Here is a 16,470-nt window from a genome sequence, read left to right as displayed (position 1 = left end):
AGGAGCATCATGTGCAAAATCATCAACTCAAAGAGACCTTCCCTCCTAGGTCAGTGAGCAAACAGAACCAGAAAAAGAACTGACTGCACAGGCCCCAGCAGTGGAATTAGATCTTAGCAAGAAATGAACAGGCACCAAGTGATCAGACAGCACCCCAGCCCCACACAGAAGGGTCCAGAGCATGTTTATATTAAGCATGTTTTCTCCAGGACTTCTGTGTTATTGTTTTCCTGGGTGGAAATCGGGGGGGGGGGGGTTCCTCAAGAATTATTGCAATGTTGATAATTGCAGGGTAGTGAAAGAACCATAAGCCCTAGAACGTTGGGCTCCCTTCAGACTTTGGAGGGAGAACAACGGTTTGTCTCCCTCTTTGCTCCTCTGTGGGCCAGTCACACCTGACTTTAGTTCTGAAGTTCAGCCCTTTGACTTGTGCACATCGGCGCACCCAAATCCAAGATGGCGCCTGGGCTTGTGCAAAAGTTCACTAGCCTAGATTGATGGCTGGGCAACGGAGGAGGTGACGTCTGGTTATAGCAGCACAAGGCTGGGCAGGAAGCCATTGCTGGATTAATTGACTGGTTGGTCTGCAGTTAGAATATCCTGCATAGGCAGAAGACCCGTTAGGTTTGTACGCTTCCAAAGACCTATGGAATCCAAGGGATTCCCCAATGCTTTGGGGGACATGGGGTTTATCTCTTTATTTGAAATATTGGTATACCGCTCCACGTCTATCCCAGAGTTCGGGGTGGTGAACAGGAAAGGTAAATAGTAAAAGGATAAAAAGATTAAAACACCATATTAAAAGTATGCTTTTTTAAAAACAGAATATCAATAAAGACAAGGCTGGTCAGTTAAGGAGTGCCTCCTGGAACAATTCGAAAGGAGGCTGAAGCATCCTCATTTACAATTTTATGAAGAAATCATGGTAGGCTTGTCATGGCCGGTGTCCCTTCTGAGGCCCTAGTCGCACTGTCGGGCCTAAGCGTCCTGTCTGGCCCTGTGGGGCTCAGGTGGCCCCTGGATTTCAGGAGAGCTTCAGGCTATGAAGCAGGCTGGAAACAGGGATGGAGTGGGTGCCCGATTCTGCCCGGGAATCCGGTGGACCCCCCCCCGCCTGCACCCCTGAGCCCCACTCGCTGAGCCCCTCTCCCCGTTCACTCCCTGCTCGTGCTCAGCGAGCTCCGCGGTCGCCATTTTTTGAAAAATAAAATGGCCATCATAAAAATGTGCATGTTTGCGTGTGTGCAAAAACGCACCTTTTTGCAATCACTGTTCTATTTTTCAAAACATGGCGACTGTGGAGCTCAACGAGGATGTCAGGGTGAGTGCAGTCTGCTCGCTGAGTGCGGGCGGGGCTTGAGCACGGCCCAGGGACTGGCGAGCGGCAGCAAGGGCTGGGTGGCTGCCCGGAGAGTCCGGACAGGGGTGGGTTCGCATATCGCTAGCTGGAAAAGCGCTAGCCTTCCACTGGAGCAGGCATCAGAGCAAATGCAGCTGCTCAGACATGAGAGCACATGACCACTAGGGATGGACGAAACTCCCTTACCTGATCCCGCAGCTTGCTTCGCGGTGGGGGGGAGGCGGTCCGTCCCTCCCCGCTGAAATTCTGGCCGGGGGGGAGGAGCCCCGTCCCTCCAGCCGCGAATCCTGCTGTTCTGCCGGGACGCAAATGGCGGCAGCCGTAGCCGCCGCCGTTTGCGTCCCTGCAGTCAGCTGTGATAGGCTACATAAATGTTTACATAGCCTATCACAGCTGACTTAAAAAAAAAAAAACGCTTACGCAAATGGCGGCGCCCATGGGCGCCGCCATTTGCGTTCCTTATTTTGGCACATCTAGTCTACATAAAAATTTACTCCAGTACATGGTGTTTTGTTTTGTTTTTTACTCAGCCGTGATAGGCTACGTAAACATTTATGTAGCCTATCACAGTATTTTTTAAAAATCTAGCCATGATAGGCTACGTAAATCTTTACGTAGCCTATCACATTTTTTTTTTTTTTACTGGAAATGGCGGCGGCAGCCGGTCGGAAGACCAGCCGCCGCTGCCGAACCGCCACCGAACTGCCACCGAACCGCTGCCGAACCACTGCCAGAGCCACCGCCGCCAGGAGGATTCGCCCAAGGTAAGTCCCATCCCGGAGAGGGCAGGGGGGGCAGACCGTTTCGCCACCGATTTCGGGGGGCCGAATGCGCTGGCATTCGGCCTCCCCGAGATTCGTGGCGAAATTATCTGACATCCCTACCCTTGATCCTGTGTGAAGCTGAGCGCCTAAACCCAAGGGTCTCATCTCAGGAGTCAAGGCAGCATGGGCCTTGTCCTCCCATCCCTGGACAGATGTTCTGGTTGAGTGCTACATTTTAGATTTGCACATTTTATCTTGCTACTCTGCCAATCTGGGTGTAGCCGACATTTCCCATAATTTAGCATGATCCATTCTCGTTGCTGGTGTCACTCCCTCTAATAGTGAGCTCACGTGGCACGTGCTAACAAAAAATGAGCCACAATGGGGCTGTGAGAAACAAGAGAGAAGTAAAACCATTCTTGATGGAAACCTCAGGTTTGGAGAAGTACCGAAACACAAAAACATTTTTTCATTTCTTTTTATTTATTATTACATTTATATCCTGCCATTTTTCCCTCAGAAGGAACTCAAGCTGCAAATGCCTCATCAGTGGGCAAAAAAATAAATGAAACCTACCATTCCCCCCTAATGCCCCCCCCAACCAACCAACCAAAAAACAATCCAGCAAGATGAACTGAGAATGCCATGGGGGAGAAAAGAATGCTCTCCTTACAGGGGAACTGAGATCCATACAACTTAAGCATATTGCAGTAGTGGGCATGACTGGCAGGAAGGAACCCTGAACCATACTGCAACTTTCCGTTGTAGCTCCCATCCATCATATATGACACTAATTCCTGATGGAGAAATGCCATGATTTTAAAATAGTTATACATTTGAAGGATGTCTGTGGGGAATATACTGCCCTACAGACAACCTTTTCAGTCTATTTCCAGTTACATGGGAAAGAGCAAATGCCTCAGCAGTGATCAATTGCCCCACTGTGGAAAGGAGCCTGTTCTTTAAGAAATGACTCAGCACATTAAATATTCAATAATTTTATTTGCCTTCAAAAACAAATATACTTGACAGGATAGTAGAGTACCAGGGCATGTTCCAAAGTTATGGATCCCTTAATTCTTTCTCTGTATTAGATGATCTTTACAACTGAGATGGGGTCTCAGCACAATAATGTAGCATTTGGGGAGAAAGATGCAACCCAGGAGACCAGCCCCAGAGGCCAAGATGGAGAAGACCTCCACGGCCACCATGGACTTCCCCTTGGTGCTCAGGTAGGTGGGCACAAAGGAGACCCAAATGCTGCAAAACACCAGCATGCTGAAGGTGATAAACGTGGCTTCATTAAAGCTGTCCGGCAACTTTCTTGCTAGGAAAGCCACCATGAAGCTAACAAGAGCCAAGAAACCCATGTAGCTCAAGACAGTGTAAAACATGGTAACTGAGCCTTCATTACATTCCACTATGAATTCTCCAGCCAGGGAATAGAAGTCCAAATTTGGGAACGGGGGAGAGGCTACCAGCCAGACAGCACAGATGACAGCTTGGGTAAGGGGACAGGCCAGGACAAAGGCGTTTGTCAGCTGTCTCCCCAAGAGTCTCCTTGCCATGTTTCCTGGCTTGGTGGCCAGGAAGGCCAAAACCACTGTGACAGTTTTTGCCAAAATGGAAGAAATGGCAAAAGGGAAGATGATGCCAAACAGAGCTTGTCGAAGAAGACAGGGGACGTTCGTGGGCTGACCAATGAAGAGGAAGGAGCAGAGGAAGCAGAGCAAGATGGAGAGGAGGAGGACGTAGGTGAGGTCTCGGTTGTTGGCTTTGACGATTGGTGTGTCACGGTGTTGAATGAAGGTTGCCAGCACTAGAGATGTGACCAGAGAGAGGAAAAGGCCTAGAGAAGTTAAAACAAAGCCCAGTGTCTCTTGATAGGCAAGGAAGTGGATCTTCTTGGGGATACACTGGTCTTGGTTCTTCTTTGGGTGTTGATATTCTGGGCATGGGACACAGTGATGTGCATCTGGAATGAGCAACTACTATTGAAGCATCTCAAACATGAGAGAAATACCCTATCTGCAGGGGCCAGTTCCCACAAAGGAGGAGATGGAAATATCAGTTCTCTAGCTTATTGTATTCCTAAGCATATAACTTCTGTTTTATTGCTATCTGTTGAAGCTTTGGTAACTTATTTAGTAAGACCACGGATGGAAAAGTTACAAGACCCCCCCCACCTTTTTCTACATGACTACCCACTATGCCAGACTTATGTTCTATATTATGAATTATGAATATTATGAATGGCCGCCGCCATTCCAATAAAAGAAAAAAAAAACGCCCCCGTGATAGGCTACGTGACGATTAACGTAGCCTATCACGGCTAGATTTGCAAAGTCAGCCATGATAGGCTACGTAAATCGACACATAGGCTATCACGGGTGACTTTAAAAAAAAAAGCGCGTACGGGTAATGGTGGCCCCCATAGGGAGCCGCCATTCCCGTTCCTTATTTGGTCGCTGTAGTCTAAGTAAAGTTTTACGTAGACTACAGCGACCAAATAAGGAACGCGAATGGCGGCTCCCTATGGAGGCCGCCATTAGCGTACGCGCTTTTTTTTTTAAAGTCACCCGTGATAGGCTATGTGACGATTAACGTAGCCTATCACGGCTGACTTTGCAGATCTAGCCGTGATAGGCTACGGTAATCGTCACATAGCCTATCACGGGGGCGTTTTGGGGGGTTTTTTTTAACTTTCGAGTTCGCGACCGGGCAAGGCGGGAAGCCTCCTCCCCGGCCTGAATTTCGGCCGGGTGAGGCAGGAAGCCTCCCCCCCGGCCTGAATTTCGGCCGAGCGAGGCGGGAAGCCTCCCCCCCCGGCCTGAACTTCGCGGGGGGAGCAGCGAAGCGCCTCCCCCCCACCGCGAACAAGCTTCGACGACAGGGAAGTGACTTTCGTCCACCCCTAGGCTGGACGGCCATCTGCCGGGGATGCTCTGACTTGGATTCCTGCATGGAGCAGGGGGTTGGACTCGATGGCCTTGTAGGCCCCTTCCAACCCTACTATTCCATGATTCTTCCCAATCTGAGTCCGACACGGTCAAATGCCAAAGTGCCCCCACCAGCACTGCGGAGCTCAGATGGATCTTTGGGTTTGGGGAGATTGTTGAGCTAGGAAGCAGGCCAGACAACGTCTAGTGTGCAAGTGGTCAAGTATTGAAGGAGATGTGACCAAACACAAATGAGAGCCCCTAATCCTGCCTATCATGTGGCACTGGTAGCGGTGCAGAAGGCCACCTTCACCACCACCATTGTGCTCTCAAGAGGATGGATTTGACTCCAGTTGTCAGGTTCCAGCCTGAAGCTGAGTTCCTAAATCCAAAATGGAGTCCAGACTTGTGTCAAAGTTCGTTAGCTCAGATTGATGGCCTGGGAAAGGAGGAGTGGAGACTGCAGGGATAGACAATACTGGGCCCTGTCCAAGAGGAGATGGAAGATGTGTGACCCGCAGGGATTATCGAGCCATTCAGAAGAAAATGGAGAAGTCTGATGGTGATGGTGCCAAAGTCTGGTAGGTTGGTCTCTGCATTCAGTGGGCAAGGTAAAAAAGAGGGACAGAATGACGGTGGCCCCCCAGCACACCTAAGTGGCCCACATGGTCTCCCTGAGCACACACCTCAACATGCCTCCACTCCCCCTCCCCATTTATTCTGATGTGAACCTCAGGTCACATAGGAGGAGAGGACAGAGGAGCTGAGTTAGTAGGGCACGGGGGCAGGAAAGGGCTGTAGCTCAGTGGTAGAGCACACACTTTGCATACAGATTTGATCCCCGGCATCTCCAATTAGGGCTTGGAAGGACCCTCATCTAAAACTCAGGACAGCCACTGCCAGTCAATGTGTATGTATTCCTGGGCTAGAAGGACAACCGCTCGACCTGGAATAAGGCCACTTCTTCCGTTCCTGAAAAGGTCATTCCATTCCTGCAAAGAGGGTCAAGCCCAACCTACCGTATGAAAACCAAGATGTGCTTATTAACCAATATCAATTTCCAAACAGCCATTGGGGACTTGAAATTCCACTGCTATTCTGACCAGGTTTGGGTTAAAAGTCTCTACATATATAACATTTTCAAAAATGAGAGGCGGTACAATGGTCAAGCTGAGCTTCTATTTTTTCACTGCCATCTAGTGGCCAAACAGTACTTCAGGGTCAAATTTGAAAAACCTGGGTGGGAATGGCAAACAGGAAAGACAAGAAAGATGTTTCTGGCAATTGAAATAAGGAGAAAATATAATGCAAAGAGCAAATGCCTCAGCACTGGGCAAAGGTGCTAGTGTGGAAAGGACCTTGTTCTTGAACAGATAACTCAGCAAATTAAATTTTCAATAATTTTATGGGACTTCCTAAGTAAATATACTTGACAGGATAGTAGAGTACCAGGGCGTGTTCCAAACGGATGGATTCCTTAATTCTTTCTCTTTATTAGATGATCTTTACAATTGAGATTGGGCCTCAGCACAATAATGTAGCATTTGGGGAGAAAGATGCAACCCAGGAGACCAGCCCCAGAGGCCAAGATGGAGAAGACCTCCACGGCCACCATGGACTTCCCCTTGGTGCTCAGGTAGGTGGGCACAAAGGAGACCCAAACGCTGCAAAACACCAGCATGCTGAAGGTGATAAACTTGGCTTCGTTAAAGCTGTCCGGCAATTTCCTCGCAAGGAAAGCCACTGTGAAGCTGACAAGGGCTAGGAAACCCATGTATCCCAAGACAGTGCAAAACATGGTGGCTGAGCCTTCATTGCACTCCACTACGATCTCTCCATCCAGGGAATGGAAGTCCAAGCTTGGGAACGGGGGAGAGGTCAGCAGCCAGACAGCACAGATCACAGCTTGGATGAGGGGACAGGCCAGGACAATGGCGTTTGTCAGTTGTCTCCCCAAGAGTTTTCTGGCCACGTTTCCTGGCTTGGTGGCCATGAAGGCCAGAACCACCATGACAGTTTTTGCCAAGACAGAAGAAACAGCAGCAGAGAAGGTGATGCCAAAAGCAGTTTGTCGGAAAAGACAGGTGACCACTGTGGGCTTACTGATGAAGAGGAAGGAGCAGAGGAAGCAGAGCAGGAGAGAAATGAGGAGGACATAGGTGAGCTCTCGGTTGTTGGCTTTGACAATTGGTGTGTCACGGTGTTTAATGAAGGCTGCCAGCACTAGAGAGGTGATCAGAGAGAGGAAAAGAGCCAGAGAAACTAAAACAAACCACAGTGTCTCTTGACAGGAAAGAAAGTGGATCTTCTTGGGGATACACTGATCTTGGTTCTTGTTTGCGTGTTGATCTTCCGGGCACAGGACACAGTGATCTGCATCTGGAATGAGCAACTACTATTGAAGTATCTCAAACATGAGAGAAATATTCTTTCTGCACAGGCCAGTTCAGCCACAAAGGAGGAGATGGAAATAGCAGTTCTCAAGCTTATTGTACTCCTAAGCAATAAGCATATGTATTGGCCCCAGGCCAGTAACCAAGTCACCTGTCGTTTTAGAGGGGCCTAGACATCCATAATGCTTTGCTTAGGTTCGTTATTGGGGCAATTTCCTTGCTAGTGGGCCTCTGAGCATGCGAGATGAGTCAAAGGTCAATAGCGCGGCCCCAGCACATCCCATGCTAACAAAGGCTAGTATCTTATCAGGGCCTAGGAAGTGCCTGAGAAGCGAGGCTGTGTTTATACCGAGTTACAGGTGGCCGTGCTGGGAAAGTTCTGATGGTTTCCCTTCTGACCAAGCGCTGTTAGTCTATGCCGGAAAAGTTGCAGATGAACGCTAATTAACGCTTGCTGCTGCCATGCTGCTTCACTGCTGACATGTATGGTATAAGACCCATTGAACCCCTTGGCTCTGGGTTCAGAGAAGCTGTCTGATCCAACCACTGGGTACGCCTGTGTGCTGTAAGTACTCAGTAAAGGCACCTTGTAAGCAAACCTAGACCTGGCTTACCATTATCTCAGCACCTCCAAACCTTAGCAGTCCACAGCCGGGGCAAACAGCATAACGTCCATTTTATTGCTATCTGTTTAAGCTTCAGTAACTGATTTGGTAAGACCACAGATGGAAAAGTTACAAGACACTTTTTTTTACATGACTACCCGCTATGCCAGACTTATGTTCTATATTCTGCAAGCAGGAAAAGCTCAAATTGTTTAACCAGGAATGAAAACTAGGTAACTGTCGGAATTGAACCATGATCTTTTACTTGCAGCACCTTCTGAATGAGCAAAACAACAAATAGATTCCTTTCTGTCATTTACTTTAGATTATGGTCTGTCCTCTGAGGAGATACGTTCGCGCAGAGGCTGGGGAACAGGTCACAGAAATCACTAGAAATAAAAGGGCAACCTGTTTGATTTTGGGGTAACATTCCCCAGTTGTTACAAGGATGACCAACCACCCGTCCTGATCAGCATTTTGCCCTAAAAGCTTTAGGTCTGATGTCCTAAACAACCATTCTAGAAAATGAAGCATGAGGGTTATTATTCTATTATTTACATAGAAAATAATAAATTTCAGGTAAATCTGTATACTTTGCAAGCAAATAAATAACAGAAGTCTACAATCCAAAATGGAATTTACAGGAAAAAATATTCCTGGGGGACATGGCAGACTCTTCTCCTTGTCTGTCATCTTCCCCTTGGCTCCACTCCACTCTGACCCCAGCATGTTCTGCACTTATATGGCTCTTGAAGTTGAGGTACCTGTTGAGTTAGAAATCGTCCCTTCCGGACAAAGATCACATGTGTAGCAGCAAACCGGCTTCCCCTCAGGAACCTTTCTCCAGTGCCCCGGAGAGCACCGCTCCACACACCTCGCAACAGGTGTTTTCTAAAAGAGAAAAGACAAGCAGTTGAAGATATCCAGTGGATCCACTTTCCCAGGACCAAACCTGGGAGCTTTGCATGCAAAGATTGCTTTGTACCGCTGGATAATGACCCCTCCCTGGACTCAGTAGGCCTTGGTCTCATCTAGAAAGGCAACAAAGGGAGAGAACTGCAACAGTCTTTAGTTCTACCGTGACCCTAGAACAGGGGTCGGCAACCTTGGTGGGCCCAATGGCACATTTGCCTTCGAAGACGGAAGGTGCATTTGGCCCACAGCCATTTGGACCCTGAGCATTATTTCGTTCCTCCTCCACCCAGCTTGGATTCCCACTTATCTTCAGCCCCCAGCCTCGATTCCCTCTTCCTGATTCTTCCCTCCACCGCCGCTGCCACTTCCATGGGGTGGGGGTGGGAAAGGAGAGAGGGCGTGGGGAGCGGCTGGCAGGTGCCTTCAGTTGTCTTGGTGGGTGCTCCCTTCCCAGCAGCTGCCCCCAAACCTTCACTTCAACCCCACCTCTGTAGCCCACATGATGGCGTCAGAGCGAATTGCAAAGTCTTGGCCTGGGGGAGCCCGTGAATCCACTCCTCCAACTTTCACAGGAAAAAAAGATCCATTTGGGAAGAAGACCCAGTTCAGGAGATCGTATCTCTTGCCATTTTCAGTGAAAGAAACTTCATCTCCAGCACTGTTGTTAAACCGGACGTTCCTCAAAGAGGCAAGAATCTGAAACGGAAGAGATGCTTAGAAGACAGCGTGACTGTGAGTGGGAGCTGGTATCTTCTAACAAACTGCAACTGCCTTCCGGTTAGGAGACCGTTCCCACCCACCCCATACTCTGTTGTTTCGTTTCCTGCTTAAGATTCATCTTCTTTGGGCGAAATCCCTTGGACATGCATGCCCAGCGCTTTGGGCTTTGCCCCATCTTGATCTTGATCACAGATGAATCTTGATCACAGATGAATCGTCATCTGTGATGATTCTGCCCGTAGATGGTGCTGTTTCATCGAAAGATATAGAAAGCCCCGTTAAAGCTGCTCAGAAACGGGTTTCAACTGCATGTCACCTTCGTCATCGGAAGGAGCCAATCCTAATCGCTCCACAGAAACGGAAGCAAAACGCTCCAGTAGGGCGGCAGGGTTTTCCATTAACGTAGAGACACCCCTAGTGTCTTTAGAATGGACCAAGACCAAATGGACCAAATCTGCAAGGAACTTTTTATAGCATTGCCATATCTTAATGAGAGCATTACCTGCCATGGCTGGACATTCAGAAGACTCTTGGCTTCCCCCATCATTGCACGGTTGGATCCTGAGATGTACATGGCATGTAGCGCGTGTGCCACGGAATAGACGGCATTGTAGATGCTGTAGCTGTGACTGGACATCCTCGTCTCAGACAAGGAGACTGGCTGATTCACCAGGTTTTCCTTCCCAGTACACTTTCTGTATCCCCATTCAAAGCTTTGGCCTGATTCCCCAAATTTACATTTAAATGTCCTTTCCCACCAGTAACGGAGAAAGGCGTCTCCTTGCGGCCGGAGTGGATCTAAAGCCCTGAGAAAATCCTTGTATTCTGGCACATCCCTTCTGTGGACTCCGAAGTGTAAAGCACCATGGATGTGTTTCAGAACTCGTCCACTCAGGGGGGATCCGGTAGCAGCCATTTCCCAGAGGGAGGTCAGGATCCAAACCTTCCTAAATGGCGTCTGGGTATTTTCTTCATGAATACCCAATAAAGCTGCTATTTGTATTATAACACTGGAATCCCCAAACACAATCATCACTTCAGGCTCCAACCAAGGACTTGGGATAGTGCCAGATCGTACTCGAAGTGCGTGGGGCTGGTCCATTGACTTGAACATGTCGGTGAAGGCCACACAGATGTCCTCCCGCTTGAGCATGGGTGTCAGCGTCTGGATGAATTCTTCACCTCTCTCATCGCTGTGAACAACCAGCCCAACCCAGTTCCAGTGGAAATGCAGGAGCAGCCGGACTAAGCCCACGGACTGAAGGATTTCCTTGGGATCGATCCGGAAGAAGGAAGGGAATTCCCTTTTCTCCCCCTGAACAGGGTTGAGCAAGCCATGACCAAGCTCAAGGAAGGAATTTCCTGTTAGTCTGTTGATGTTGTGGCATTTTAAAGACATTTTAAAGAATTTGGTGGCACATTTTGTTTTATGGCACGCGCTTCCCTGGACTACTACAGATGACTCCAGGTGCATGAAGTGCTACCAGGAAGGAAGACATCCATTTAAAAAATAGATGTCTGAATACCAAGTGAAGTTCTGCGATGTCTTTAAGACTCCCCCTGTGTGGATATCACCCCCCAAAGTCAGGTCCGCCATGAAGGGAACCCTGGCAAAGTTCCTAACCACTGCAATGAATGTGTTTATTTTCCAGGAGGTTCACCCCGTGCATGCATTTGGGGGGCATTCTAGCTATAGGGCCCCTCCCCAAAGACAATATTAATAGCCCAATACACAGAAGACTGACAAATGTTATATTATGGTAGGTGGGTGGGTGGGGGTCTTCCCCCAATCCCCGGAGGAGTAGCTGCATAAACTGATTGCAGCAAGAACAATAAGGAATCTTGCAGCAACGCCTTTGTTACCGAGTCTTTAAGGCGTCACAAGACTCCTTGTTGTTTCTCCCCATCCAAAACTCTTTCTTACAAAACAGACCCGTGGCTGGCTGGGATCAGTCACACAGCAGCCACCTGAGATTCCTGGCTACCACCACGGTTACTGCATGGCAGGTTAGCCAAAGTCCGAAGGCCCCCCACACCTGCCATCCAGAATCAGGGCAACACAGCCACTGCATGGGCAAATACGTGTTCAGAGACTGGGGTGTCTATCTCAGTGTTCCCGAGCTCTGCTGGTCCCCCACATCTCTCCCCAGAAGAATCCCCTTACCTGTGGGATCTTGTAGATGCCCATTAAGGACGTCATCTCCCTTGAGGACTGGACGTCGAGACCCCCAATAACGGAGATCAGTTTATCCTGCCTGTCGCATTTATAATTGGGAATCATTTGGCTCCGCGAGGAAAGCAGAGAGATGCTGTTCTCATGCATGAACCTGACGATGTCCATGTGCGTATAGATGCTGTAGCCCAGGCTGGTGTTGGGAAGGAGAGTCGGATCCTTGTTGAGCTCCGTGGTGGCGAACGCCAAGGCCAGGAAGTGCTGGTAGCTCTTGATTACTGTCCTGCAGGGACGAGGGAGACATTGGGAGGCGGGTGAGGATCCCAACGGAACCGATGAGAAGTGGGGGATTAAAAAGCCTATCTGGCTCAACCTTCTTTGAACGAGGCAAAACCTTCTAGACCAAAGACAAGGAACGATTCACAGAGAAATTTAGATTGTTCTGTTCACACCGAGAGTCGCACGGTTCTGCAAGCTGCGTTTCATTAGATGAGCCCTTGGGGATGAAACCAAGGTGGTTCTTTCTAGGTCGGCGTCCTGTGTCCGAAGGTGGTCAGCCAAGAGGCTTGCTGGGAGCCCCACAAGAAGGACACGAAGGCAACAGCCCTCCTTTCCTCTTCTCCCCCACACAACAACTCCTGTTCTGCGGTAGACTGCCTCTCATCGTGGAATCTCTGTTGAGCTCTCGTGGGTCAGAGCTGCCAATTGACCTCTCCTGCAGGAGCTGGTCTGATCCTTTTTTCCGGAAACGTGACCCAGCAGCCATCATCACATCTCCAAATCTCTCCACGGTAAAGCGAGTTTTTGCAGGTGTGATTCAGCACCACTGAGGGGCAGGGCAGGGCTGCAGCGCGGTGGCAGAGGCCCTGCTTTGCATGCACAAGGCCCCAGGTTCAACCCCCAGTGTCTCCCCGTGGGCCTGGGGAAGTTTCCATCCTGTCTGAAGCCCTGGGGAGCTGTTGCCAAGCAGTGCAGGGGAGACTGGCCAAGTTGCCCCCAAGCTCTCATCTGGTACAAAGCAGCTTCCAGCTTAAAGCGGAACCGTGAGGGCCGGAAACTGGTTCCATATCTAGGGCAAGGACCAGAGCTTACTGACAGTGCACATCCTTCAAATGCGACTGGCCCCAGGGTCAATCCCTGGCATATACAGGCAACCCCGGGAGAGAGAGACCCTGTCCAGCACGCTAGAGAGACTCTGCTCGCTGCCGGGCTAGAGGGGGTCACTGCTCTGGCTCAACAGGAGGCAGCCCTGTTTTCAGAGCCATGAGGACTGGCATCTTGATTTAGTTTGGCACAAGCACCTGCTTTGCACACCAAAGCCCCAAGTTCAATCCCCGGCAGAATTTAGAAGCATGAGAGGGAAGGAAAGCCACGGCCATCCAGTGCAGGAGAGACTGAAATAGATGGACCGATGGCCTCTCTCAGCTGAAGGAAGCTTTCAAGGTGGCCGACTCCTTTTTGTTTTGCTCCCTTTACAGCGCACCTAAAGCGGAATTGCTGAGTCTTTTGTGGTCCAAAATATATCTTAGGATATATGTCAATTTATACTTATATCCTTAATTTTGAAAAGGGCCCAGTTTGTTCTTTTAGTGATGAAAGGACTTTGCATAGAAATGGAGTATAGGGCTGTTCTTTTCTTTCCCTTTTTGGATTTGGATCCAATCAATTTGGATTTCTATGAATCCAACCCATGGATTCCCAGGGTTGCCGGCTGCAGACTTGTGGATCAGGTTTTAAAAAAAAATTCTGGAATTGTATGCAAATTTGGAAAAATATATTAAAATTATAATACAAAACACTGGCTGAAAATGTGCATTTCCCACATATGCTAAAGTATTTTGGGGAGGATTTGCACAGCTGGGGGGGGGGGATTTGCATGTTTGCGCAAGTGTGAATTTCCGCAAATGTGAAATTGCTCAAATTCAGGAAATTGGAAACAAATGGATTCTGCCAATGAGCAGATGACAGGACAAAAGGCACCTGACAATCCAAGAAATGCAGACAGAATGGATTTCACAAAATCAGAACATTGTCCCCAGTACAACTCCTATGGTCCCCAGTCTCACATATCAAACCAGGAAACGTTGAGCACCAGCAACATGGCTGATGCATATACCTGACAGCAAAGCAGGCAGGCGTCTGTCCCAGATCCCTTGTGTGGAGACTTACACCGGAATAATGGAGAACTCTGATGAGTCGAAACGATGGAAGTCTTCGGGCTTGGTATAGTAATAAGTGCCAAGCGGTAAATTCCCATCGACAAGGAGGTCTCCTGGCCTGTAATAATCCCTCTGCCGGACAATCAGCCAGGTCAAGAGGCAGTTGGTCCTCTGCATCCTCCGGGTGGCCTGAGACAGGAGCCGAAATATTAGTAGCAGCCAAATCATCAGCAGCATAGAGAAGCCTTCCCTTTGAGGTCGGTCACCAAACGGGACCTGCAGGGAAGTTGAGCATGCAGGCCCCGGCAGGGGAATTAGATCTGGGCCAGAAATGATCTGACGCGAAGCGATCGGACACCACCCCAGCCCCACACGGAAGGGCCCGGAGCGTATTTATATTACGCGTGTTTTCTCCTGGATGTCACTGTTATTGACTTCCCCGCTGGAAATCCCCAGGGCTTTCCTCATGAATTACTGTCATTTAGCTAGTTTCGTTCTAGGGAAAGAACCGCAGCCCCACAGCACTGGGATCCCTTCGCACCTCCGAAGCAGGAAAACAGGGCTGCGTCACGCTCTGCTCCTCTCCGGGCCGGTTGTCCAGTTCTGCCCTCTGACCCGTGTAAATCTGAGCACCGCAGTCTAGACGGAGTCCAGGCCCGGAACAAAGTTGCATAGTTCGTTGGCCCAGATTGATTCCTCCAGAAAGGGAGGAGTTGGCAGCAGGTTCTAGCAGCGCAGGGCTGGGCGAGGAGGATGGGACGGCCGGTCTGCCTGCACTTACAGCATCTTAGAGGACCTCCGAGGATCTACTAGGTCGCTGCCTCCATTTCCCATTACTCTGAGGTGGGTTTCCAATCACACAGGGCGGGAGGGCTGGGAGGGAGGCAGGCAGGGAGGGGGGTCGGAGCGCACACTTCGCCTGCCGGACGTCCCAGATCTGAGCGGCAGCATCTCCAGCGTGGGTTCGGAAGGGCTCTTGTCTGAGACTCTGGAGCGCCACTGGTGGCCCGTGCAGACGAGAGGCAGGCATATGGCCCCCGGGCACCAGTGCAGCCTTGGGCGCCTTCCCCGGCTCCTGCTGGGGCTCCGCGCCCCCGTGAGGAGCCCCCGGGGGTCCTGCGTAATCCCCCCGGAATCCCTGTTGGCCAGTCACAGTAGCCAGCCACAGTTGGGGCTGGTTAAAGAGGAGGAAAGGGAACGAGGGCGAGGGCGCATTCGATGGCTCGAGATAGCAGCGCAAGCTGGAGAGAGAAGGAGGACGGAGCGGGAAGAGAGAGGCTCAGGACTGGCTGGAACGAGCGACCGGAAGGGACGGAGCACAGAAGCTCCAGACGGAGGAACGGGGAAAGAGCAACGAGCTCCTTGGAAGGCAGAGGAGCTGAAGCAGAGAGGGGGCTGCTGGGAAGCGCAGGAAGGGCCTTCTAGAGCAGGCAGCAACAGTGGTGAGCACACCAGAATGAGCGGACAAGAAAGGAGTTGCTCCCGCATCGTGCTCAGTAACGGATCATTCTCACTCTGCAACCACTTAGCTACATCTAGCAGGTCTTTGCCCACACTGCAGACCTTCACCCTGATCCTGCCAATATTTACCCTTATTACACAGTGGGTGTCCAGCCTGATCCTGCGGATACTTACCTCACTCCATGAGCATTTCCCTGATCCTGCAGAGACTTCACTGTATCACCTAGTGACCATCCATCCCTGTCCTACAGCTACTTACTCCACTCTGTGACTTTTTATCCTGGGCCCTGCAGCCACTTACTGGTATTGCTGTAGAGACTTTTCACCTCATCCTGCAGATACTTACTACAGTTGCAAAACGTGAGCTTGATCCTGCAGCTACTGACTGGAATGACCCTGTGCTTTAACAAGGATTAATAAAATCTATAGTTGCTGCATTTGCATGGTTCATTTGGGATGAGAACAGGAGAAAGGGACCTGTCCGCCCGGGCACAGGGGCCGCACTCGTGACACCCTTCAACTCTTCATGATGTTCTGTTTTCAAATAACAACACCTCTTGCCAGCAGCTGGGATCCCTTCAAAGCAAAGTGGGGGTTTCCACCTGCTCTTTCCCGTGAACACCCCGGGCCACACGTGGGGGCCAGAGACATCCTTGGGAAAGGAAGTGGGCGGGTGGCTGCAGGCCTGTACTTCCACCTCCATCGAGTCAATTCTGTGGTTTTGCGCAGGGTAGTTTCTCAACTGGCTAAATGCCCACGGGCCCCAAAAGGGCACCTGTTCCAGGGGTCTAACCAATGGTCTAACTCGGTACAAGGCGGCTCCCTTCAAAGACATTTTTCCTGAGGGGGAGCAACTGCCTAAGTTTGTTCAACATGTCTGGGGGCTTTTATCTGTGGAAATATTACAGGCTCCAGTTCGTCTCTCTAGTTAAAGACTCCTGTGGAATGTGCTTCCCAGCTTTCTGCCATCACGTGGGCCAG

General features: G+C 50.1%; 1 protein-coding gene across 1 annotated transcript; it reads right to left on the bottom strand.

The window, feature by feature from the left end:
• Nucleotides 1-5,419: 5,419 nt before the first annotated feature.
• Nucleotides 5,420-14,496, bottom strand: LOC146333940 (vomeronasal type-2 receptor 26-like). Its single transcript, XM_084825312.1, has 7 exons — nucleotides 14,431-14,496; nucleotides 14,039-14,304; nucleotides 11,861-12,062; nucleotides 10,199-11,011; nucleotides 8,826-8,952; nucleotides 6,573-7,442; nucleotides 5,420-5,502 (listed from the first exon to the last, which is right to left on the bottom strand). Exons 1-7 carry the CDS (start codon nucleotides 14,494-14,496, stop codon nucleotides 5,420-5,422), a joined length of 2,427 nt encoding a protein of 808 aa, XP_084681438.1.
• Nucleotides 14,497-16,470: the final 1,974 nt, after the last annotated feature.

The sequence above is a fragment of the Heloderma suspectum genome, chromosome W, assembly GCF_057233095.1.
Source record: "Heloderma suspectum isolate Gila_16-S chromosome W, 16-S_ref, whole genome shotgun sequence".
In the NCBI taxonomy this organism is placed as follows: domain Eukaryota; kingdom Metazoa; phylum Chordata; class Lepidosauria; order Squamata; family Helodermatidae; genus Heloderma; species Heloderma suspectum.
Note: the sequence above shows the minus strand (reverse complement) of the source record. Positions and strands in the feature narration are given on the sequence as shown.

What these genes read in the sequence shown, in the direction of transcription:
- LOC146333940 (XM_084825312.1), bottom strand. Translation starts at nt 14,496, where the DNA reads ATGAGGAAAGCCCTGGGGATTTCCAGCGGGGAAGTCAATAACAGTGAC. An exon ending in GAGTTCTCCATTATTCCGGT is followed by an intron (nt 12,063 to 14,038) that starts GTAAGTCTCCAC and finishes TCCCAACACCAG; the next exon opens with CCTGGGCTACAGCATCTATA. An exon ending in GCTGAGGCCCAATCTCAATT is followed by an intron (nt 5,503 to 6,572) that starts GTAAAGATCATC and finishes CTCCTTTCCCAG; the next exon opens with GCCATCAATCTGAGCTAACG.